The sequence below is a fragment of the Panulirus ornatus genome, chromosome 14 (assembly GCF_036320965.1).
Source record: "Panulirus ornatus isolate Po-2019 chromosome 14, ASM3632096v1, whole genome shotgun sequence".
NCBI lineage: Eukaryota > Metazoa > Arthropoda > Malacostraca > Decapoda > Palinuridae > Panulirus > Panulirus ornatus.
The window spans coordinates 2,126,473-2,150,302 of record NC_092237.1 but is presented as its reverse complement, the minus strand read 5'-3'; the positions used below and the strand labels follow the sequence as shown (position 1 = coordinate 2,150,302).

The 23,830-nt window shown below is 45.5% G+C and overlaps 1 protein-coding gene across 1 annotated transcript in view; it reads left to right on the top strand.

The window, feature by feature from the left end:
* The first annotated feature begins 6,875 nt into the window (after positions 1 to 6,875).
* LOC139753147 (fibrocystin-L-like) overlaps positions 6,876 to 23,830 on the top strand; it is a 58,859-nt gene continuing 41,904 nt past the window's right edge. Inside the window, 20 exon segments of the mRNA XM_071669315.1 lie at positions 6,876 to 6,949; positions 7,994 to 8,080; positions 8,766 to 8,901; positions 9,429 to 9,516; positions 10,850 to 11,013; positions 11,335 to 11,555; positions 12,434 to 12,531; positions 13,525 to 13,621; positions 15,420 to 15,590; positions 16,448 to 16,548; positions 16,805 to 16,883; positions 17,529 to 17,743; positions 17,888 to 18,042; positions 18,559 to 18,646; positions 19,677 to 19,804; positions 20,286 to 20,458; positions 21,340 to 21,501; positions 22,284 to 22,433; positions 22,716 to 22,899; positions 23,699 to 23,798. Of these exon segments, the coding sequence (XP_071525416.1) occupies positions 6,910 to 6,949; positions 7,994 to 8,080; positions 8,766 to 8,901; positions 9,429 to 9,516; positions 10,850 to 11,013; positions 11,335 to 11,555; positions 12,434 to 12,531; positions 13,525 to 13,621; positions 15,420 to 15,590; positions 16,448 to 16,548; positions 16,805 to 16,883; positions 17,529 to 17,743; positions 17,888 to 18,042; positions 18,559 to 18,646; positions 19,677 to 19,804; positions 20,286 to 20,458; positions 21,340 to 21,501; positions 22,284 to 22,433; positions 22,716 to 22,899; positions 23,699 to 23,798 (2,637 nt within the window). The 5' untranslated portion in view covers positions 6,876 to 6,909.

Below are 23,830 nucleotides of genomic sequence, written 5' to 3'. Positions count from 1 at the left end.
TAGAGGCTCTGATGAAGCTGATATGTTGATTTATATATTTATAGCTAGAGGTTCTGATGAAGCTGATATGTTGATTTTATTCCTCAGGTCTGGAGGGGATGGTGGCGCGTGGCACCCTTAATAAGTTACCTTCCATATTGGAACCAAACTACGTGGTCTTAATCCGATTCACGATCACATATTCTTTTAAGATAGAATATATTTAAATCGTATTATCTCTTATGGAATCCTCTCACATACGACCTGGTCCTTACTCCTGCTCATGAGAACGACTCGTCAGAAGAAAGCAATTACTGAATATGGATTTTTCGTGATAAAATTCTTCTTCAGTTAAGAGTTAGTAATTGTTTTGCCAGATGATCTGTTCAAACTTGATATTTAAGATCAATTAATATCTTCATTCATAGAAACAGGATTGTAGGATGACGTCTCGGTAATGTTGTCGTTAGTGTTCCTGACCACCAATCCACTGGCGTGCGTGGGTTCGATTTACGGCCCTGGCAGACGGCGTCCAGGTCACCCCGCTGTTCATCCATTCCGTGATTGATTAATGAATGGATGCCAAACTTCGGGGTTGGGGTAAAGCACCACAGCTGTTGCTATCTTCCCCAGCTGACACCTTGTGAGGGGTCAAGTGTTTGTGGTTAAAGGATTATATATGTGTTCATGGGTGAGTCAGGTGAGTCTGTGTTCATGGGTGAGTCAGGTGAGTCTGTGTTCATGGGTGAGTCAGGTGAGTCTGTGTTTATGGGTGAGTCAGGTGAGTCTGTGTTCCTGGGGTTAAGCTTCTGTCATCATGTGGTTGTCTTGTCCTCAGTGAGGTGTCAGCAAGACTGGGGCTTCGTTCTTCATGTTCAAGAGGTTAAGTTAAGGAGTCCGGAGGATGAGGTTAAGTTAAGGACTCCGGAGGATGAGGTTAAGTTAAGGACTCCGGAGGATGAGGTTAAGGAAAGAGTTGACAGACTGACTCCGCCAGTCGTGTAGAGGTGAGGTGGGTGGGGTGTGAGGTGAGGTTGGGGGGGGGGGGGGGGGGGGTTCTGTATGTAGCAGGTAGATGGCATGAAGAAGTCAGCTGCTCTTAAACCATCTTGATATTTACCGCAAGAATCATGAATATACTGTACACTGCCAGCCCTCATGTGGACGAGGGCCATCAAGACAATACGTACAAAGGTACAAAGGCTCCAGACTGACTCTGTATGACTGAATCACATGACAAGTTGTATTGTTAGAGAAATGTGTTGCAAGGATAGGGCAACACTCAATGCATCATTCGACATTGTAAGGAAATTGTTTACAAAGAAAAAGCAATTGTGATTAGATTGTTATATGATTAATAAATTATTTACAATAGGCTAATACTGGATACTATTCCTAAATCTAAGCTACAACATTCTTAATGGATGAAATTCTTACAAAAAATCTTGTAATTTTTCGGAGTATGTTATCTATGAATTCAATAACTTTACAATAGTAATGTATGCTAGGTTGCAGAGTGTAATAATGTTGCAAGGTATGAGACCAGTGTTGCAGGTTGTGAGAGTAATGTGGCAGGTTGTGAGAGTAATGTTGCAGGTTGTGAGAGTAATGTTGCAGGTTGTGAGAGTAATGTGGCAGGTTGTGAGAGTAATCTTGCTGATGTGATTATAAGTCTACAAGCAAAGTCTACATCTAGTCTTGTAACTTTCAACAAGCGAATGTAGCGAGGTATTATCATGGTGAGGGAGGTTGTGTAGGTGATCTTAGCTGTGAACCTCCTGGCCAGAGGTATAGCAACACTCCTCTGTGATTAAATATCAACAATTTATGTCGTTTTTCTCCGTCGTTGATGAATGATTAGATTCTGATGATTTCTTCATCCTCCAAGCAAATTGACACAGGTCGATTTTTTTCAACGGAATGACGTGGCTGTTTGGTTGGGGTGTAGGGTACGATGATGACGTGGGACCGGAGGGTAGACAGGGGGTGTACACGATGGGGGACGAGTGGGAGTAATGAACATAATGGAGGGGGGGGGTAGAGGAGGGGGTAGGCTGTGATAGGGGACGTGATGTGGCTATTTTTGGGGATAAAGGATCTGGTGGGGAAGAAGGTATAGTAGAGGGTTTGATGGGGGGGAGTTGCGTTGGGATAAAGGGCGTGATGGAGGGGGGGGGGGTGGCGTCGGGATAGGGGGCGTGAAGGGGATGGGGAAATGATTATGGTGGAGCGGGGGAGTGGTGAGTGGGGGGGGGGACACCTGAGTAATAGTATATATTGGGCTGGAGTGAAGCTCTTCCACAGTCCTCACCCAGACACTCAGGTATGTAGTGCGTGTAGGTCCCCCTCCACGTTGCCCCTAGCCTCGTTCCCCTCAGTAGTAACGGTGGGGCAGGGACTCCCCTTACTGGTGTGCACATCCCCTCCTTCCTGGGGATACTGGCGCGCGCACCTTATATGGTACGTGGTTCCCCTCTCAAAATCTACCTTGGGACTTTACTCATCCCACACTCCTGATAAGCTGAGTCGTAAAACCGTATCTCTCATACTCTCTCTCTCTCTCTCTCTCTCTCTCTCTCTCTCTCTCTCTCTCTCTTACAGTGACTTCTCCCAGTCTCTACTCGTCTCTCAGGTGGGTATTATCTCCCCTCTGTCTCCTTTTATCTTTCACACTGGGGTCGTGTACGCGTCAATGGTGTATCTTTAGCTTTCTGAAGGAGAGTCACAAACCTGAGGTAGACATGGTTCCGTGTGTACATCGATGGGTGACCTGGAGCCTTCCTGACTGTTCTGAGGCTTCGGGGGAACACAGGGCCATGTTAGTACTATTGTCCAGGTTTCAGATTTGTCTGTAGTTTGTATCACATTCCCCTCCCTCATGAAAGGTACTCTGTAAGATAATTTTTACGAGTGATATGAGCGAGCGGTGTGGGTGCCTATCATCGAAACATATAGAATCTGGTTCATACTTGAATCATCTCGTCAGTAGGAGACTTTTATCCACCTCTCCAGAAATCTTATCATCTGTAGAATGACACATATTCATATTTCCCCGTGACTGTGTTAAGCCATACACGACGGGGTTAACGTATATTTATTATCAATTTTTCGTTGAGTACGAGGGAAGACTTGATCTACTTGTACAGTTCTCATGCTTCGCTGGGTGTATCGAAGTGACCCGAGTCAGCCCCGGGAGGTGCTGACACCTGTTAGCCGAAGGTGGAAGTTGATAGTTTGTAAACATGGCCTCTTGTGTCCGCTTGCTTCCTGTTGCCCAATGACATGAGTTAACAGCTTCTGTGGACTCATGTTGGGATATGTTGGCAGGAAACATATGGTCATCCCCAGAGATTGATTAGTTGGTTACGTAAGTTTTAGGTTGATTAACTGCTAGGGTCATTAAGACCGTTAGTGTCAAGTTATCATCACTAGTCGAAAACGCAGGAACATCTGCAGGTGTTCTAGATCATTAGAAAACCTTCCTCGCTCTTGCTGTATACATGACCCTTACCCGTGACGGAAGGACGACTCTCACGTTATCCTGGTCATCCTTCCGTCCATCCTTTCAAACGTTCAAACTCCAAGTTGTAGAAAAGCGCGTCCCCCAGAACGTAAGATCCTCACCTGAATCTTGTATGTGGCTGAACAGTTTCGAAAATTTGTCCATCGCTCCGCGGTAATGGTCGACGAACCCACGAGTCCCCTGGGAAGGTCATCCCTGACTGTGTGTGGCTGGGAACAGTCTGGCGTCTGTCTTATAGTTACGGGTCATCTTAAGATGATTTACAAGTGGGTCATCATTATACGAGACACTTGATAACATAAGGAGTGATGGGGAGTTCATTGGTGATTGGGACTGTTGTTGAAGAGAAATATAATGTTGACTAAAGATGTTTACCAATAAGATGAGAGACTGGAAGCTCTGGAATTATTAGTGAGGACTTGCCGTGATCATTACAGGATAGAATCATGGTCATCATGAGAGACTTGTATCCTGTCATGAAAATATTATCGATTTGGCTTTCATGCTTTAAAACATTTTTCTTTTTTTACAAAATAATAAATTTCCTTTGACTCGGAAGTATTTAGACTGAATTATTTGCGAGGCACACCCACCTTAAGACTAGTAAGGCACGCCCACTGAAGACTTGGGAAGGTTAGAATGTTTTTGTAAAGAGAATCGAGTTAAGTGAAATTGTCACTTTGAAGACAAGTTATGTACGTAAAGGCGTCGCACGGGGAACAACAACTCGATCAGGGATTAGATCTGACTAAATTGTCTCCGTAGCCAAACTGTGAGTGAACCATCAGTCACAAGTCTGACACAGGGAGTGATGACTACACACACAACTGTATACGGTTGACGACTGACTCAAGGACGATATAAGATCTTTAAGTACCTCAACGCAAGATGGAAACAAAGAAAAATGTTAACCTGAGAACAGGATGTGTCCTTACCCTCCACAGTCGTGGATGTAACGCTGATGATCTGTGCGTTGTGTGATGGTGACTGAGGGAGACAGAGCTGCAAGGAATACATGGTAGGTTGTGGTTGGTAGGCAGCCAACGACCAGTGGGTATATTACCGGTACTACTAGTGACAGCTTCATTGTGAGCCACCACTTCAGTGGTTGTCAAGTTGCACTCCTCTGACTCAGATAGGTGTCTTCTTTCTGCCTCATCCCCACCCAAGTGGAGTGCTGGCATTCTGGCCACGAACATATGATCTCTCCTTGTAACGCTTAGCGCTTGACAACACTTAACTCACACAACTCATTCTTGGAAACTAGATTTTCCTGTGGTAAGCACTATATTCTAGCCCAACCTTTTGGCAAAATGGTAGGATCAGTAGACAGAGGGAGTTATATGCAGGTAAGTTAGACAGGATCGTTAGGTTGAAGTAGGTTGGAACATTAGGCAGAAGCCGCTGCAAACACTGCACCAGAGTTGCCCTCTGCCAGTGGCCTGTTAATGGTGAGGCACTAAAGGTTAAGAAGCAGCACTGGAGTTCACTAATTATGGAGACTATTACCGTGGTCACCCTTTGAGGGAGTTCCCAGAGGGAAGTTGGTCAGAAATACAGATATATAAATGTATCTCTTCCAGGATACAAGTTTCCTCGGCTGGCATTGTTAACCTGACGAGGTAATTATGGCATTTCTCTTGTAACAGGTTGTTATAATGTAATGATTAATTGTTTTCATGATTTATGTCTTAGAAAATGGAGCTGCAACAGAGACACCTTACCTTTCCGGAAATCCGCGTGTATAAGATTTTTTTTTACTTTTATAATAACCGTATGTTATGGTAGGGTGTGGGCCCATAACCTGTGGGGTGATGGAACCAAAAATCTGATAGTGGGAAAGTTTGTAACAGTGGGTCGTGTCTTGCTCCTAGTTTGCCCATATTACTATGATTCTGTCATAGTTAACTCTGACCCATTACTCCTCACTCGACCAGTCTCACCTCATCCACTGTCCATCACGCAAACTGATAACATCTAAACTCGAAACTCTACACCGTCAGGTCACGTCTGACGCCAGTAAATAGCAACAAGGTGTCGTGTATTCACCTTTTCAGATGTAATGACGTGAAATGAATCATCGCAATTAGGCCTCTGGTCTCATCTGCATATGGCAGTCAGGTGAACGGCGTCACTCGAGCGGGAAATGACATCCAATCAGAGCAGGTGGCAGGCGTGGCCTTCACCTGGGAGCTGGTGGATCTAGCAGAGCAGGTGGCAGGTGAGGCCCTCACCTGGGAACTGCTTCACATGTTGGATTATTCATTCGACTGGACACACATGTGCTATACATGTAATCAATATTTCAGAATGATTACTATGTCTTTATACCTAATTACCCTTCCTGCATATTAAGTTATTTTTACAGTAAGTAGAAAATTATTGGTTATATAGAGAAGAAACTTTGATCTCGTCTAATGCACATGGAGCTGAGCATGTGTACTCTATTCCTCTGTATAACCCATCTAGTAGGATTGAACGCTACATAGTCAATATAGAAATGACCATAAGAGACTACCAGGAAGCCAGATGTCTTGGGTCAAGTGAGAGACGTAAAGGCGGCGACTTACCACCAGGCACCTGTGCTGCAGAGGAAGGAACCTCCCTCCCCAAGTGTTGTGTCTCATCATTCTCTGATCCGCCTGCTGTCTGGTCGTGTCCACAAGATCAGGCTCATGATGAGCCAGGATGTGTTTGTGTTATTTAGAAAGTTGTATCTTCCATCACTCGATTGTATTTACATCATTTTAACATTTTCATTAGTATGGTAGTTGCCTTGATAATGAAGGTTGATACATTACAGATGAACAGGATTTTTGGCATGTAAGATCTCCATGCATGGGAGAGACTGTCAAAATCCTTCTCGCACACAGAACAATTTGTCTACAGAGAAACATAGAACTGAGAACCCGTTCATAAAAGCAAAGCCTTGTGTCCAACTCTGATACACTCCATGAATTCGTAAAGCGAAATTCTTTCCACCCTGATTTCGTTATATGATTAACGTTATATACATACTGTTTACACGAGGTGGGCGGGGAGGGGGGTGGTTAGAATACTACCATTGCATCATTAATGACGGGATGAATGGGAATGGTGAGCTTGGTTCCTGTTGGCACATTTGATGTCTGTTGGCGCAACGCCATTCAACGGGTCGACCCAGTTTAGCGAGGGCCAACAGTCTGTTTTGTCAGCATAACGAGTCCCGGATGTTTCGTATAGTCTTTCGTATATAAGAGGAGGCGATGGTATGTGCTCTTCCCTGCTCTCTCTCTCTCTCTCTCTCTCTCTCTCTCTCTCTCTCTCTCTCTCTCTCTCTCTCTCTCTCTCTCTCTCTCTCTCTCTCTCTCTCTCTCTCTCTCATGATTCTCTCTTCATCCCGGCAGGTCACTGAGTGAGGCAAGATAATGGACGTGCGTGTAGCTGTCTTGGCCGTCCTCCTCGTGGGTAAGTCCTGAGCCACACGTTGCCTACGTTGCCCCGTGATCTCTCCCAGGGGCGTCAGCCTCCGACGGGAGCACGTGTCCAGCCTCCTCCACACTGCACTCTCTCCACCACAGGAATTTCTCTTTACTTCAGAGAAATTCTTGAGTTTCACACTCGTCCACATAGTCTCAAGTGCTACTGTCCACAACGTAAATCATTTACCGTTATATGATATAAATCATTTACCGTTATATGATATAAATCATTTACCGTTATATGATATAAATCATTTACCGTTATATGATACAAACCATTTACCGTTATATGATACAAATCATTAACCGTTATATGATAAAGATCATTCGACGGTTTGAAATGTAAATCATATACTGGTATGTATGAAACCTTTTCCTTACGTTAAGACAGAAGTTTAAAGAATTATATCTGAAATGTGAAACCTTTCAGCACATCCCCTGAGGCACGTCGGTACGACCCTTGAGCACAGTTGTAGGATCCTTGGATACGGTGATTTAATGACCTGATCCTTTACGGTCAGGTCAAAGGTCAAGCAATCATACCTGTGGGTCGTACCATCGTGCCTAAGGGTTGTACTTATGTACTGTTGTACTGTTAGGTGATCAGGACAACAGACATAACCATCGCTTAATCAAAAACATATCCTTCTAAATCTTTAGATATCTACAATATCAAAACAAAGAGTTTTAGATTTAGAGTTATCTCAAAGGATTATCTTTTAGAACCTTCTAAATTGATTATCTTTTAGAACTTTCTCAGTGGATTATCTTCTAAACCTCAGTATTGAAAAAACAATTAGAAGAATGTTCTAAATCTTCAAAGAAATGGGATATGAACGTACCATTGATTTAGTTGTTACAATGTTGTTTTTTAACAGTAAAAACATTAGATTTAGATCTAACCTTAGATTAGTGATACTTGACTAGGTTCTCGACTTAGAGGATTTGAAATATCACATTTTGATTTAGAAATTCCCACAAGTTGTCACCTGGCTGACCTAATGTGTGTGTATGTGTAATGTATCCATAGGGGCGACCAGAGGAGCGTTCATCACGGGCAGATGGCCCTACTGGATGGGCACCAACGGTGGTGTAACACTGTATATCAGCGGCAGAGGTGAGTTCTACAGCGCTGCTCACTGCGCAAGCCTCCTCGCGTGGCTCTTATTACTCTACGTACCCCACTCCTGCCATACTGCGCACTTGACACAATATGTCTTCAACTGCGCACCCATCCGTGCTTCAGCCTCACAGCGCACTGTACATAAGGCTTTACTCATCATGACGAACCTTGCCGTCCAACCTTCACTATCATTCAGTCACTGCGTACACCCCTTCCTGCGCATCCTTCAGTGCGCAGGACTTAACTGTGCTTCCTTTTAGACGCATCTCTGGCACTGCGCTCCTTACGAGGCACACCTTAATGCACATCCCTCACTGCGCACCCCATACTGTCTCCCCCCCCCCACCCATACCGCAGTCCCCACGCTGCGCACCCCTGTTTGTGCCCCCCCCGCCCCCGCCCCCCTCCACCACACACTCTCCCTTCAAAGCCACCGTATTCTGGACACTGTGGATTTCTTTCTACTAATAATGATGTAAATCAATTAAAATGATATCCGGATTATTGATCATGTGTGTGTGTGTGTGTGTGTGTGTGTGTGTGTCTGTGTGTGGAGAGAGAGAGAGAGAGAGAGAGAGAGAGAGAGAGAGAGAGAGAGAGAGAGAGAGAGAGAGACTTACAAAATCTTTCTGTGCAAAGTTTCGTCCATTCTGATGTTTGGTCCTCCTGGCTCCTGCAGGGTTCAGCGAGGACCAGTTCAACCAGTTCGACCCGAGCCTGGGTAACCAGGTCGCTCTGGTCAACGAGAAGGACTCCATCTCGTGTGACGTCATCAGATACTTGAGCAACACTGAACGCATCGCCTGTGTGACCGGGTAGGTCGTGCCAGGAAAGTTGTTTGACGTCATACCTTGAACACTATGACTCATTTTCAGGAGTAGGTGCAACGCCCAGGAAGTCTGCCACGTCACCTGGAAGGGCCCACAGGTTATGAAATATTTTGTTTGTCTGGATAGCGGTTGTGGAGAAAGTGATGTACCCTCCCCATGATGCTCTACCCATGACCTCTAACCTCCCCATCTTGCTCCCCATACATGACCACTAACCTCCCCATCTTGCTCCCCATACATGACCACTAACCTCCCCATCTTGCTCCCCATACATGACCACTAACCTCCCCATCTTGCTCCCCATACATGACCTCTAACCTCCCCATCTTGCTCCCCATACATGACCACTAACCTCCCCATCTTGCTCCCCATACATGACCACTAACCTCCCCATCTTGCTCCCCATACATGACCACTAACCTCCCCATCTTGCTCCCCATACATGACCACTAACCTCCCCATCTTGCTCCCCATACATAACCACTAACCTCCCCATCTTGCTCCCCATACAGACGACGTACCAATAATGGCGCCCCCACCGTCTACCAGATTAAGGTCTTCGTTGATGGGACGGAGGCCTCGGGTTACGCCTTTGTGCAGGTAGGTGTAGGTGGGCGGGTACACCACTGCGCAGGTGGGCAGGGTACGCTGTTATATAGGTGGGTTTAAGTGGGCGGGTGTACGTTTCTGTGCGGGTGGGTATGACTACGACCCTTGAGCACGACGGTACGACCCTGGAGCAGGAAACTACCACCCTTGAGTACGATACCCTAACCTCTGACGTGTCTTAGAGATTACTTCAGCAGTCTAGCCTTCATGCACGAAGGGCCTTAAGGTCATGCTGAAGGACCGTACAGTCGTGCGTCATGCATTACTCTATACGTACACACCCTGTGTCATCCATGCAGGGCGGCCTGTAATCTATATAATGCCTGTATGGCAGGGAGCGGCAGGCACCTAGTAATCATTTCTTAAGAATAGGTTACATATGTGTGTTACATATGTGTGTTACACATATGTGTTACATAAGAATATGTTTGTACATGACGGGTAGTATGGTGGACATGTGTACACCTGGTCATGACGGGTAGTATGGTGGACATGTGTACACCTGGTCATGACGGGTAGTATGGTGGACTTGTGTACACCTGGTCATGACGGGTAGTATGGTGGACATGTGTACACCTGTTGATGACAGCATGTTCAGCCAGATGACGCTGCAGTGACGACAGCTCTATCATGATCCAGAGGAAGTGGTGTGTGTGTGTGTGTGTGTGTGTGTGTGTGTGTGTGTGTGTGTGTGTGTGTGTAGTTTCTGTGTGCAGGATTATCAATGCAATAACTTTGTGAAATGCTCCATGTATCTGTTTATGTCTTTGTATATATTTATGTATGTGTGTGATTACTGTTTCTGTATGTCAAGTAAAACCCAGTCTTGATGTGCACTTTGGACCGCGAGTGACGCCTCCCACGGATATATATATATATATATATATATATATATATATATATATATATATATATATATATATATATATATATATATATATGTATATATATATATATATATATATATATATATATATATATATATATATATATATATATATATATATATATATATATATATATATATATATATATATATATATATATATATATATATATATATATATATATATATATATATATACATATATGTATATATATATATATATATATATATATATATATATATATATATATATATATATATATATATATATATATATATATATATATATATATATATGTATATATATATATATATATATATATATATATATATATATATATATATATATATATATATATACATATATATATATATATATATATATATATATATATATATGAGAGAGAGAGCGAGACCCCTGACTGTCTCTCGTCGTAGTTCTCAGGTTGGGTGGCTCCCAAGATCTCTTCCGTGGAGCCGACGTGGTCGCTGCCTGGGGCGCTGGTCACGTTCACTGGATGGTTCCACACGAACACCTTCCTCATGATAGACACTGAAGACCCCACCGCCAAGGACCCCAGCAGGGGCATAGTTCTCACCAAGTACGTGTCATCTCTCACTCCTCTGCGCCCAGGTATCTCTCTGGAGTCTTGTCTGTCCCGGATGTGGGCTGCTGACCTACATACACTCCACCAACACACAGTCTCTCCAGCACGCACGTAACGCGTCACACGTGACACACACAACTCATTCTTGGTACCTGTGTATTATCCTGCGGTGAGCGCTGTGCGCTAACCCTGTCTCTTGACAAATCTTATCAGAAGTACTCCTCTCTCTCTCTCTCTCTCTCTCTCTCTCTCTCTCTCTCTCTCTCTCTCTCTCTCTCTCTCTCTCTCTCTGACAGAGTCTCCCCTCCCCCACAGGGTGTACATGGGTGGGACGGAGTGTGAGATGACCAAAGTCCCCTCATACGAGCTGTGGGGACCCCTCACCAGCGGGAGGCTGACCTGTCTCGTCACGAGCAAGACCATCGGGCCCATGATGGGCAGCGTGTACGTGACGGAGCGTGGCGCCTCCATCACCGACAGATATAGAATGTACGTCGACTCTAAGGACAGGCTCTTCCAACACCATACATACGCTGGTAAGTCTGTACACTTCCAGTTCTCCTCCTCCTCCTCCTCCTCCTCCTCCTCCTCCTCCTCCTCTTCTTCCTCTTCCTCATACGGAAATATTCATGTCGTCAGCAGTGTGACGTATGTCTGCCATAGTTCACCGTCATTACTTCAGTGCATGTCATGCATGACCCATGTCTTCATCAGATCACCAGCTTATTTCAAGCGCTTCCCTTGCGATCGGTTGGTTACTGTCTAGTGTGAGTATTTGTTTCGTGTTAATATCAATCATCCATAGCTTTATGTTTCTAATTTTGTCTTTAATGGATAGAAATGGACAATATTATTAATATCGGTGGTTTTCTTCTTCCTTGAGGCAGACCGCATAGCCCAGGGGGACTGGAAATATCAAATTAAGAAAAATAAAATCGCCAATCAAATGAGACTTTATTTTTAAACACATGTCGAATGAGAATGGATATAACTACCTAATTAAATGAGACACTAATTAACCTCAGATTAGATATCATTTTGACGCGGGTGTTACTCCCGCTATAACGCAGGTGGTACTCCCGCTACAACGCAGGTGGTGCTCCCGCTATAACGCAGGTGGTACTCCCGCTATAACGCAGGTGGTACTCCCGCTACAACGCAGGTGGTGCTCCCGCTATAACGCAGGTGGTACTCCCGCTACAACGCAGGTGGTACTCCCGCTACAACGCAGGTGGTGCTCCCGCTATAACGCAGGTGGTACTCCCGCTACAACGCAGGTGGTACTCCCGCTACAACGCAGGTGGTACTCCCGCTATAACGCAGGTGGTACTCCCGCTACAACGCAGGTGGTGCTCCCGCTACAACGCAGGTGGTGCTCCCGCTATAACTAATGACAACTGTCTTTCTTCTGCAGGAGTGGAGGGCGTGAGTCCGGCCGTCAGCTCCACGGGAGGCGGCGCCTCGATCACCATCACTGGTCAAGGCTTCGATCCCCACCCGGGCACCACACAGGTAGGTCGCCCCACCTCCTCCCCCTCCTCCTGTGGCCGTCCTGTGGTAGAAGGTGTATGTATATATGTATGTTCCTCTTCATATGTCTCTATGTATCTATATATGTATGTTTCTCTTCATATGTCTCTATGTATCTATATATGTATGTTCCTCTTCATATGTCTCTATGTATCTATATAGATTGATAGATGGATTTATATAGACGGATAGAAAGGCAAACATAGACATATAGACAGACAAGTCTAAATGAAGAGATAGATGGAAAGATGTAGATAAGTAGATATAGATAGAGACAAAGGTATATGTATATCAGTGAGTGTGTGTGTGTGTGTGTGTGTGTGTGTGTGTGTGTGTGTGTGTGTGTTGATACCCATGTATTAGTGCATCAATACGGTCTGGTCCACCGTCCACACTTACCCCTTCAGACATAGTCTTCATGTTTTCTGTATTCACTGTTGCATCACTGAGCTTGACCCATTCCTCCTGTATTCTACTTCTGTAGAAATATTGCCTCTTGGCTCTACTGATCCCTCACTTGCTTGATTTCCTGTATCGTCCTGTGGTTAATGACTGTTCAGGTAACGACTATTTATTATCATCATCTAGTTCATGACTGCTCAGTATCATTGATAAGTACTCAGTACCATCATAATCAAATCAACGAAGGATTTTGAAAGTTGTCATCAAGTCTCCGGTTAACTTTTCCCTCGTTCAACATACTGTGTGCATGTGGCTTGCCAACCTTGCCTTGTGAGCTCAGTACACACACTGCGGAGGACTGTTGTGACTTGTGCTGTTGTTGACAACAACAACAGCGGATTATGAGGTGCGACAGGTAGTGGCAGCCATTAACTGTGGTGCAACAGGTAGTGGCAGCTAGTAGCGGTGGTGTGGCGGTGGGCTGTTCAAATGTGGTGCGACAATTAGTGGGATTATCTAACCTTGTGGCTCATCAGCGAGCATTAGAGACTAATGGTGTGTGCTGTGCGACAGGTGCGAGTGGGCGGCGCGGTGTGCGAATTGCAACAGGTCACCGATGAGACGATCACCTGCCTGGCCCCGCCAGAGGTGAACACAGCTCCAGGCTCAGGTAAGTCGTACGTCAACACAGCTCCATCCTCGAGGATGCTCCTACGCCTCCTCCAGGCTCAGGGACGTCCTCATGCCTCCTCCAGGCCCAGGGACGCCTCCTCCAGGCCCAGATATGCCTCCCACGCCTCCTCCTTGCCCAGGGACGCCTCCCACGCCTCCTTCAGGCCCAGGGACGTCTCTCACACCTCCTCCAGGCCCAGGGACGCCTCCCACACCTTCTCCAGGCCCAGGGATGCCTCCCACGCCTCCTCCAGGCCCAGGGACGCCTCCCACGCCTCCTCCAGGCCCAGGGATGCCTCCCACGTCTCCTCCTGGCTCAGAAATGGCCCATACATCTACCCTCATACTGTCTTGATCCTTCGGCTCCTTCTGACTATTTCTACAGTTCCACCTGTTCCTTCTGCAAAGATTGTCTGTTGTGCTTCCTGTGGATCAATTTTTCTACGTTGGTGAAGCTTTCGGGGACCATCAAAAAACTAGGAGACATTGGCAACACAGTAAGAACCAATGAATTTCCGGAGTGAAAGAAGGAAATATTTCAGATAGCCTGACAACATGAAAACTAATCTTCATATATTGTTTACTTCTTTGATGGAAGTCGAAGTATGAAATATTATCTAAATACGCTCTTTAATCAACTTGTATGTAATCTTCGAGTTTTTCCATTGAATTAGAACAAACCATGAGATCAAATGAACACCATAAACTGAGTATGAAGTAAACTTACAATTCACGGTTTCAGTCAGAATCATCTATGGCGTCCGTCCACCACTGAGATAAACCCTGGCGTCCTCAATCTAATAACATCAATTTTATTGGCAAAATTAGTGTCATTACGTTGGACTGGTTCGTTCCGGTATTTCACATGTCCATTGTGCTGTTCATAGTCCATTGCGCTGTGTGTGTGTGTTAGGAATGTGGCATCAACAATGACCAGGATGGAATGTAACTGCAGTGATGGTTACCATTCTTAAATGATTGTGTCATACTTTTTTTCCGGTCTAGCTCAAAATAGTAAACTTTAGCCCAGCTTAGCTGAGTATAATCTAGTACAGCTTGACTGATTATATTTTGGTCTAGCACAGCTTGACTTCGGATATTTTGATACATCTTGACGGAACATATTTTGGGTTACAACATCTTGAGAGAGTAGGATCTGATCTAGATCATCTTTACTGAAGATGATTTACGTTAGTATAGCTTTACTGAATGTAATTTGGTCTAGTAAACCTTGACTTATTACAAACTGATACAGCACAGCTTAGCAGCTGGGCCTAATCAAAATTCGTACAGGTTAACTCAGCATACTTCATTATACTTCACATGAGTGCGCTTGCTTGCCATAGCTTTACGGAGCATACTGCTTAGTGCAGCTCTAACTAATATACCTGCATGTAGTGCATTTTCATAGAGTATGTACATTTCATTACGAAAGTTTATAGGCTGTACTGTAGCCCTATACATAGTCTGTGGGGTGTAATGTATGTAGTCTATGGGCTCTATCGTAGTCTGTGGGTTCTGCTATGGTTTGTTTGACCTCTCTCTCATGTCCATCGTTCAGCGATAAGTCTGCATAAGGTCCTTACGAAGTTCCACATTCATGTACCTTGTAAGAGTTTCAGTTAGCTTTCCTCTGGTCTACAGAAACGCCATTCATATCATTGTTTACAAACAGATAACCTCGTTATAGACCTTCAAGTATTCTGTTACCTTGATCTGCCTTCCCTCGGTACTGCCACGTACCTGACTAATGTTCACTCCCGCTCAAAGGTGACCTCTCTCTCCTTCCCTCCCAGGTGAACGTGGGCTGCTGTTTGAGCTATGGGAGGGGGTTTCCTTCGACGACCTGGATAACACGGACATGTGGCAGAACCTGAACTCCTCCCACCCGAACTACACGGCCTCCGTCACCCTGGAGACCTTGTTTGACATCCCCCTCGAGTCTCCATCCACCGGAAGGTTCAGAGGTAAGAAGGTTACGCTGGTATCACATCTTCCTTGACCTCAGTTTGGGAAAGATGTCCCCCCATCCTCGCCCGTTGGTGGGGGTCACATTACCACATACCCACCAGACGAGGCAAAGGAGTCTCTTACAAACGTAAGATGTAAGGATGGAGATGGTCTACGCAGTAGGAGGGAAGGATAGTTCTTATGGTAAGATAACGACCTGATTTCAGGAGGTAATGGTAGTTGGATGCCTCAGTTAGATTGTTTACCAGATGGTAGTAATGAATCGACTTTGTGTAGTTGTCATGATAACCTTAGAGGAAGTCACACGATGCAGACGCAATATTTTGACGAAAACCTGGTAGTGAACAGTCAGGATGGTGCAGGTGTTATAATAACAGTAGCACAACCCTCTCTCACTATATCTATGCAGTTTAAGTTTACTTCTTTCACAAAGAAAATATATATATATATATATATATATATATATATATATATATATATATATATATATATATATATATATATATAGGGGATAGGGGAGAAAGAATACTTCCCACGTATTCCCTGCGTGTCGTAGAAGGCGACTAAAAGGGAAGGGAGCGGGGGGCTGGAAATCCTCCCCTCTCAATTTTTTTTTCTTTCTTTTTTATTTTCCAAAAGAAGGAACAGAGAAGGGGGCCTGGTGAGGATATTCCCTAAAAGGCCCAGTCTTCTGTTCTTAACGCTACCTCGCTAATGCGGGAAATGGCGAATAGTATGAAAGATATATATATATATATATATATATATATATATATATATATATATATATATATATATATATATATATATATATATATATATGTATGTATTGCATAACCTCTTTTCTCCCCAGGTTATATTCACGCCCCCCATGACGGAATATATTCCATCGCTGCTCACCTGGGGTCTGCCTCTCTCATTTACATCGCTACCAACGGTAACCCGGATGACAAGGTGAGGAGGGGGGTCCTGTGTGAGTGAAAACCCATTGGCACTGTACAGGAGGAAGTCTTACTCACTTTGGGCCCTGTCTATTGAGCAGTCTCTACTGTCATAAGTTTATGTATGATGTCTGAATGAACTACGCCCTCAGTTATTCTATTCTGTATGATCATCCGCCACTCTTATACTGTAGAAGTATTTCCTATGTGTGTGTGTGTGTTCACATCCATGCACATGACCGCTCATGGTTGTCCTCCTTTACCGGCAGGAGTTCATCCAACACTGGGCAGAGTTTCCCATGAGGGCCGACACTCCCACCTACCTGGAGATCCTGTTCCACGCCACAGGTACGGTGCCCGTCCACCTGGCGCTTCGTGCCCCACACATTTACTTCGCCTGGAGTACATCTCGTCCGTAAAACTTGTCCTTTTGCATTAATCCGCACGTATTGAACAGTGGTCCTCGTTCACTAAGTTATGGTCCGTACGTGTTGAGCAGTGGTCCTCGTTCACTAAGTTATGGTCCGTGCGTGTTGAACATTGTTTCCTGTTCAATGAGTTGAGTGAATCTTGTTAAACTTTTAGGAAACTATGAAAACATTTATCTTTTGTATGTTGTTTCATGATGAAGAAAATGATTCATAAAGATGGTCCAGCATAACTATATTGGTGTCCTGTGTTCCCCAAGTGTCGACATTTTATTCTTTGTCTTATTGTAGTAACGAATGAATGAGTCTTTCATGATGAACATCAGAACAAACTTCAGAACTACTCATGAAGTTCACAGTCACACGTTTCCATATACCTGTTGGACATCTGTAAGATGTCTGTCGCGGGGGTGACGCACGCTGAGAAGAGCTGTGTCAGTTATTCGTGTTTTGTTATCAGAAAACGAGAGGATCAGTAAGAGGTGCGTCAGGGACTCTTTGTATACTCCTTTCCACGGAAGGTATTTGAGACGACTGATCCTGGGCTCTTCCCTCCGCCCTACAGACAGCACCAGATTAAGGCTGATGATGAACGACTTCGATGCCAAGTTTGTGAAGCTGCAGACCTTCCAGGCCTCCAACGAGGTGCAGCAAGTGAAGATCTACCCAAGGGTCTTGTGGGAGACGCAACGCTTCACACTCGAGGGCAACCCAGGCAATGCCAAGATCTTCCTCAATGGCTTCAGTTCGGTCGAGGTCAACGTCTCGAACCCCGAGCAGGTAAGGCGGGATCGCATCTTCATTCGTTATTGTTGTTTATTGGTTGTCTGCTTTCCTGAAGGGTTACTGATGTTTACCCGGATATCAAAGTGGAAGAACATGTTTTTGTCTTCTCTGTCTCACCGTCACACGTCATCCTTACAGGTGAGGGAACAATTGCTGACCCTGACTGATCAGTTGTGCCAGGTGTTGGGGGATGACCCAAATTTCGCCCTGAATATCAGCTACGAGTTAGGGGAGGAGGAGCCCCAGGGGAGCTTTGGCACCACTGTCGACCACGTCGTACCTTTCTGCGGCAGGTGGGTCTTGGTACCTCACAGGTGGAGGTGAGGAATGACACGAGGGATGTGGTACTCTGCGGCAGGTGGGTCTTGGTACCTCACAGGTGAGGAATGACACGAGGGATGTGGTACTCTGCGGCAGGAGAGATCTAACTCGACCTCCTGCAGGCTGGGAGGGAAGCTGAAAGCTTTCACACACTGATGGAAATATGATCTCAATCAGTTGAGTAAACAGGATATTATGGTTGTAATGAAATGTGGAAGAGAGTGAAGAGTTAGCTGACTGGGGACAAAGTTAAGCTAAAGCTGTGGCTAAATATGGAGACTTCATATAAGCTAAGGTTATAGGTATCTTGAGGAGAAAATAGCTGATTGAGGAGAATGTTGAGAGAGATATTGGTTGAGGAGGAAGCTACAATAGTGTGCGATTGAAGATAAAGCCAAGATAAGAGATAACTGGTCTTTACAGAGAGTATGAAGCTGTTGTAGGTTAATGAGCGTTTGAAGGTTAACGAGCGTGCCTTCTTCCCTCAGGCGGGTCAAGCAGATGCATCGGACCTCGCCACAGCTCTACTATCAGAAAGACTTGGATAAGATGGTTGACGTCAACAAGTATCCTTATGTAAGTATCTGAAAGATATCTTTCGACGTCATTGCACTGACTTTCCCCATTCATTTGCCTGCGGTAGATTTATTTCCCCAGGGAAGGCTAATCAAGGACACCATCTCTCTTCGGCTAGTGAAACCCAAGTTATATTCTTGAAAGGTCAGTCATTAAGCCTTTCAGTGTCCCAGGAATACAACGTTGCAGGGGTTACCACAAACATACGGCAACACGCGCTGAAGACACAGGTTCGAGACCCAGGTTTGACATAACCATCAGACTTCTGGTTTGTTGGAGTTCCGAACCCGTAGTTTCAAGTAGCGCCTACTACTTTACTTTCCTGTTAAGAAGAAAAAAAGATGACCTAAGACTTTCAGATGAAGCTATTTTTGGCACTGACTGAATGTATCCATATGCCAGTTAAGGCAACTCACACTTGTATATCTCAACGTTTCCATGTCGTGTCTGCACGACACATCATGGGAATCATCTGATGTCCAGACCTGACAACATTCTGACGTCACTAACTGTATTGTTGTACCACATTTGATGTGTTCAGTCATCACGTCAACATCTCTGGTAGAAACTTGACTGACAAGCGACTCAGAAGTAAGTTATCATCATGTGATGTGAGCTGATGACCAAGTTGGTGGTATTTGGTAGAGACTGAACACAAATGTTGATCTATCTACCTGCCTGTTCTGCAGATATTCTCCCACAGAAAATACAAAGCAGATCATCACAATGAAAGTGTCGTTCAGAAAATGTAGATTGATGTATCCCTTTGCGCTGCCTGTAGCACAAGTTGAGAGATAGTAACAACATAACGTGTGTAGGGTTACAGGTTAAGATTTTCTATGATTGTATAATATTAGCTGTGTTAATAGATCTTGGAAGGGGGCGGGGGGGTTAATGGGTCATTTTGGTTATAAACGCAGGTCTTGGGTTGTACATAGATTGTACATCGATTTCGATTTTATCAAGATATTTACTCAGGTTGTTGTTTACGACGAAGATAAAGCGACAGATTTGTGTTTGGTTCCGACAGGCTTGCCTCGCGCTCATGGGCAACATAGATAGTACCATGGAGGTCAGGTTCTACTGGTGGGACAAGTGGGACAGATACCGAGATAACGCCATCACCTTTAATCACAATTTCACTTCCACCAAAACTGGGTGAGTAAGGAAAGACGGTGAGCCCAGTGTGGGGAGGGAAAGGTTGGGGGCCTGGGATGGGTAGCATGTAGTGTCCTGGATATTGTCGTACATGTAATGTAGCAGGTGAAAGGCAGTTCTCTGATTCTGATAATCATTTATGTGACCGTCTTGTGTGGTGGAGGGCATCACAGGTTCTTCTGTTCCCCCCCCCCCCCCCTCCTCTCCCTCACCTTTCTCTACCTCTTCTCTGTAATATTCGGATCCTTCCTGCGTATGTTCCAGCACTCTGCCTGAAATTTATCTTGTGCTTAATCTCCTTTGATAGCCTTGTGTCGCTTCCACACTCACCTGATACGTGTTCCTCTGTGCATCCCAGTCCTTCTGGCATTTGCTGATCCCCTGTGAGTAACGTACACAGACACTTGGCTAACATCTACCGTGACTATTATGCTCTCCAGACTGCTGCGGCTCACAGCTCCTCGTCCATTCCTTGTTTCAGGTGGACTTATCAATGCATGGACCTGCGGAACGTGGTGGCTGGCTCCTGGATGAAGGACCAGTACCTGAGTGGAGAAACTCTCCTCCTCAAACGTTTCCGGATGCCCAAGCCGGCCTCCGTCTTCGATGAGGTCTACTGCGATGAGTTCGCTATTGTTGACGAGGTTATCAACGGTGAGTCTTGGTGGGTAGGAAGGTATGGAAGGGTTTATAGTTCACTGTTCTTAGTGAGAAACCAGTCGTGTGTCAGGCAACAGACAGTAGCTTCTGGCCAGAGTTTAGCGTCCCTCTTCTCTGAAATAAAGGGAAAAACTCTTAGATAAGTGTCATCACTGGTTCCTGGTCTTGGTCATGTGGCGTTAATGCTGCAAGATCTTGGTTGACCCAGTGATGACCCTTGACCTAGGCAAGGCGTTGGTACTATTCAGTTCGCTAATGAAGGAGCCAGACCTCACCTTTGAACTTCGTTTCCCTGGTCCTGTTTCCTGTGGATGGTCCGTAACACACAAACTCCAGATGTGCTGAGCATCTAGAGCAGTCCCTCCTGAAGCTTCGTCAGATTATGATCTCTTGGATAACCACAACACTGCTGTCAAAATCGTGTTAACACTCCCTAACTCAGCTCTAGTACCGCCTGACTTCAACAAAGCACAACATTAGTTAAACATATAGTAGAGAAACATATGCTAGCCTTAACAAGGAATACGAAAGAACACTAACTAGCCAAATGAAATCAGTCAGAACGACTCTGATGGATCGTCCCAGCGTAGGTAGAACACTAAACATAAACCCCAAAACAGCAAAATCATAAACTACTTCAAACACAGCAACATCATCTAGCGCCAACACAGGAGCAGCGCTATCTCTAGCACAGCCACTAGTCCCAACATAGTCATACTTAGTCCTTAGTCCAGCAACCACACTGGATCCCAGCAGAACCCTCCACAATACAGCACTAACTCCGCCAGGAGGAGGACCAGGCGGCCCCTCCATAGTAACCTGACCCATCATCACCACACCTACCAAAGTGGCACTGACGAACACCTTCTCCACAGTGGAACAGATGCGTCCCTCAGCCCTCAAGTCCGCAGGAATCCTGGTATCGGACGTGCAAGTAACGTCCGTCGAGGAGGAGGGAACCAACGCCTTCGACGTCTCCTTCATCACCTCCAACTGCGCCGGGGACTTCCCACTTTTGGGTGTCTTCACTGGCGATGGTAAGTATCTGATCTCCCCCTTCTCCCCTGCCTGGGAAGTACCTGATCTCTCTCTTCTTCTCCGTGATAAGTATCTGGAAAGTAACTGCACTATGGGTCAGAATTTCCTGCTTTATGAATGATGATCATACGTTCCATTTTGTCAGTACCTGAGGACATTGTGGACTTTGGTAAGTATCTCAACTTGTCGACGAATGGTAAGTACCTTTTTATAACTCGAGACAGAAGACATGTATGTCTCTTCCTTTCTTAGCGTCGAAGGTAGGACGGCTAAGTACCGTACTAACACCTTCTAACCTCATGGTAAGTACCAAAACTACCTTCACCTATTAAGCATGAGTCCTTGTACTTCTTTTCCATAGTGATGTACTTACCGAAAGTTTTAACAGTAACGGAAGTACAGGTGTTACTCACATCTACTACTTTACTACATATATTTGTATACTTTAGTTTGTAGTACTTTACTACTAGGTTTACCTCTGGTCTGGTTGTGGACTATTTTTGGACTGACTGGTCAGGATTTTGTTATCTGCTTGTGGCCTCACTGAGGGACGGTGCGTTCTGCCCTGCGTCCCCTGCTGAACGCTTTAGACCGCCCAGAGAACGCACATAGTGTAGTGGATAATTAGCGAACGCCGACGGGGCCGTAACCTAGAAGCAGGTGTTATAAGTAAACCCGAAGTAAACCCAACACTGGGAGAGCCGCTTACCCATAGCAAAAGCCCGTATATTCCCCTCCTGTAGTGCAACGAGTGAAGACTAATGCGCCTGTGACCCGGCAGTCAATATGTCGTGGGTGGAGGAGCTGAGGGACGCCAGCGGTGCCAACTTCAGCGTGAACGAGGGCCAGGTAGAGGTCAAGAGGACGCAGGTGGCCACGCACCCCGTGACGGGCACTTGGGATCTCCTGATCCAGGGAAAGACTGTGTCAGGTGGGCCTTCACTAATGCTGCGTCTGTCACGATGCTTCATCTCTCTCTCTCTCTCTCTCTCTCTCTCTCTCTCTCTCTCTCTCTCTCTCTCTCTCTCTCTCTCTCTCTCTCTCTCTCTCTCGCTCTCCCATTGTTCACGAGGCAGCAGTAAGAGATAGCGCAACAAAAAAAAAAATAGCAGCAACGTTAACACCTTTCGCACGTTGATGATATCTCTTGCGCCTGACATATCTAATTCCAGTTTCCAAAGACAGGAACCTCAGACTCCCCGTCCACCTACAGGTATTCCACCGTCGGTAACTGAGCAGGAGCTGAAGCTGATGATAGAGAACGGGCTGGGCAGGAGTGGGGTCGAGGTGAAAAGGTCAGGTTCATGCTACAAGCGATCCTGGTCCGTGGAGTGGACGGAGGACCCCGGACGCAAGGAGATCATCGATGTGGACGTCTCCGGCCTGGTGTTCGACGGGTAAGTGACGGTTGAGGTGATGCGGGAGGAGGGAGGAGACGTTCTTGCTCATACAGGAGGGGGTGTCCGTGGTAAGGGCAGTCCGTGTGCCGGAAGACGTCCGTTTGGTGTTATATGAGGTAGTGCAGGAAACTGAAGGCGATGCCAGACGTGTGTAGTGCAGTGTGTGTAGTGGTCAACGTTGCCGAAGAAGGATTACCCTGCCCGGGTTCGAGTCTCCCGGTGTAAGCGCGCGCGCGCGCGCACACACACACACACACACACACACACACACACACACACACACATACACACACACACACACAGCAGAGAAACATTCTCCTACACCGTACAAATAGGTAATCATGAGCAGATCAAAACAACGTAGACCTACCAAAAAGACGATGTTTATGTCTCACATATACTTACTTTTTTTCTCATTTTTGTAACAAAATATGTCAGGTGTGCATTCAGAACTGCTCCCTCTATTTTATGGACAGTTCCCCAGGAGGCCACGTGATGAATTGGGTAACTGAAAGATATCCTGTGTCTCGCTAAGTATGAAATCATCATCATCATCATCATCATCATCATCATCATCATCATCATATCATTACATATGTTGATTGTATGGCACATTTCAGTAAATGCTTCTCTCTACCCGTAATGGATTCTTTAATCATATAATTTTTTAGTCTTTTGACGTCCTTATTTTATGGGACGGATTTCCTACCCGTGAGATCATGGCCTCCTACGGACGTGGTCAGTGTTCACCTCAAGACTCGCGTAATTAACACACTGGCCCTCCTGCCTCCCTCAGGGACGACATCCACGTCCAGACCCGGAGGACAGGAGATGCCAAGATCTGGCACGACACTTTGTCTGTTGACTTTCTCTCGACCCACAACGACAATCCTCATGTAAGTCCAGAGATGCCTCATGATTGGCTCTT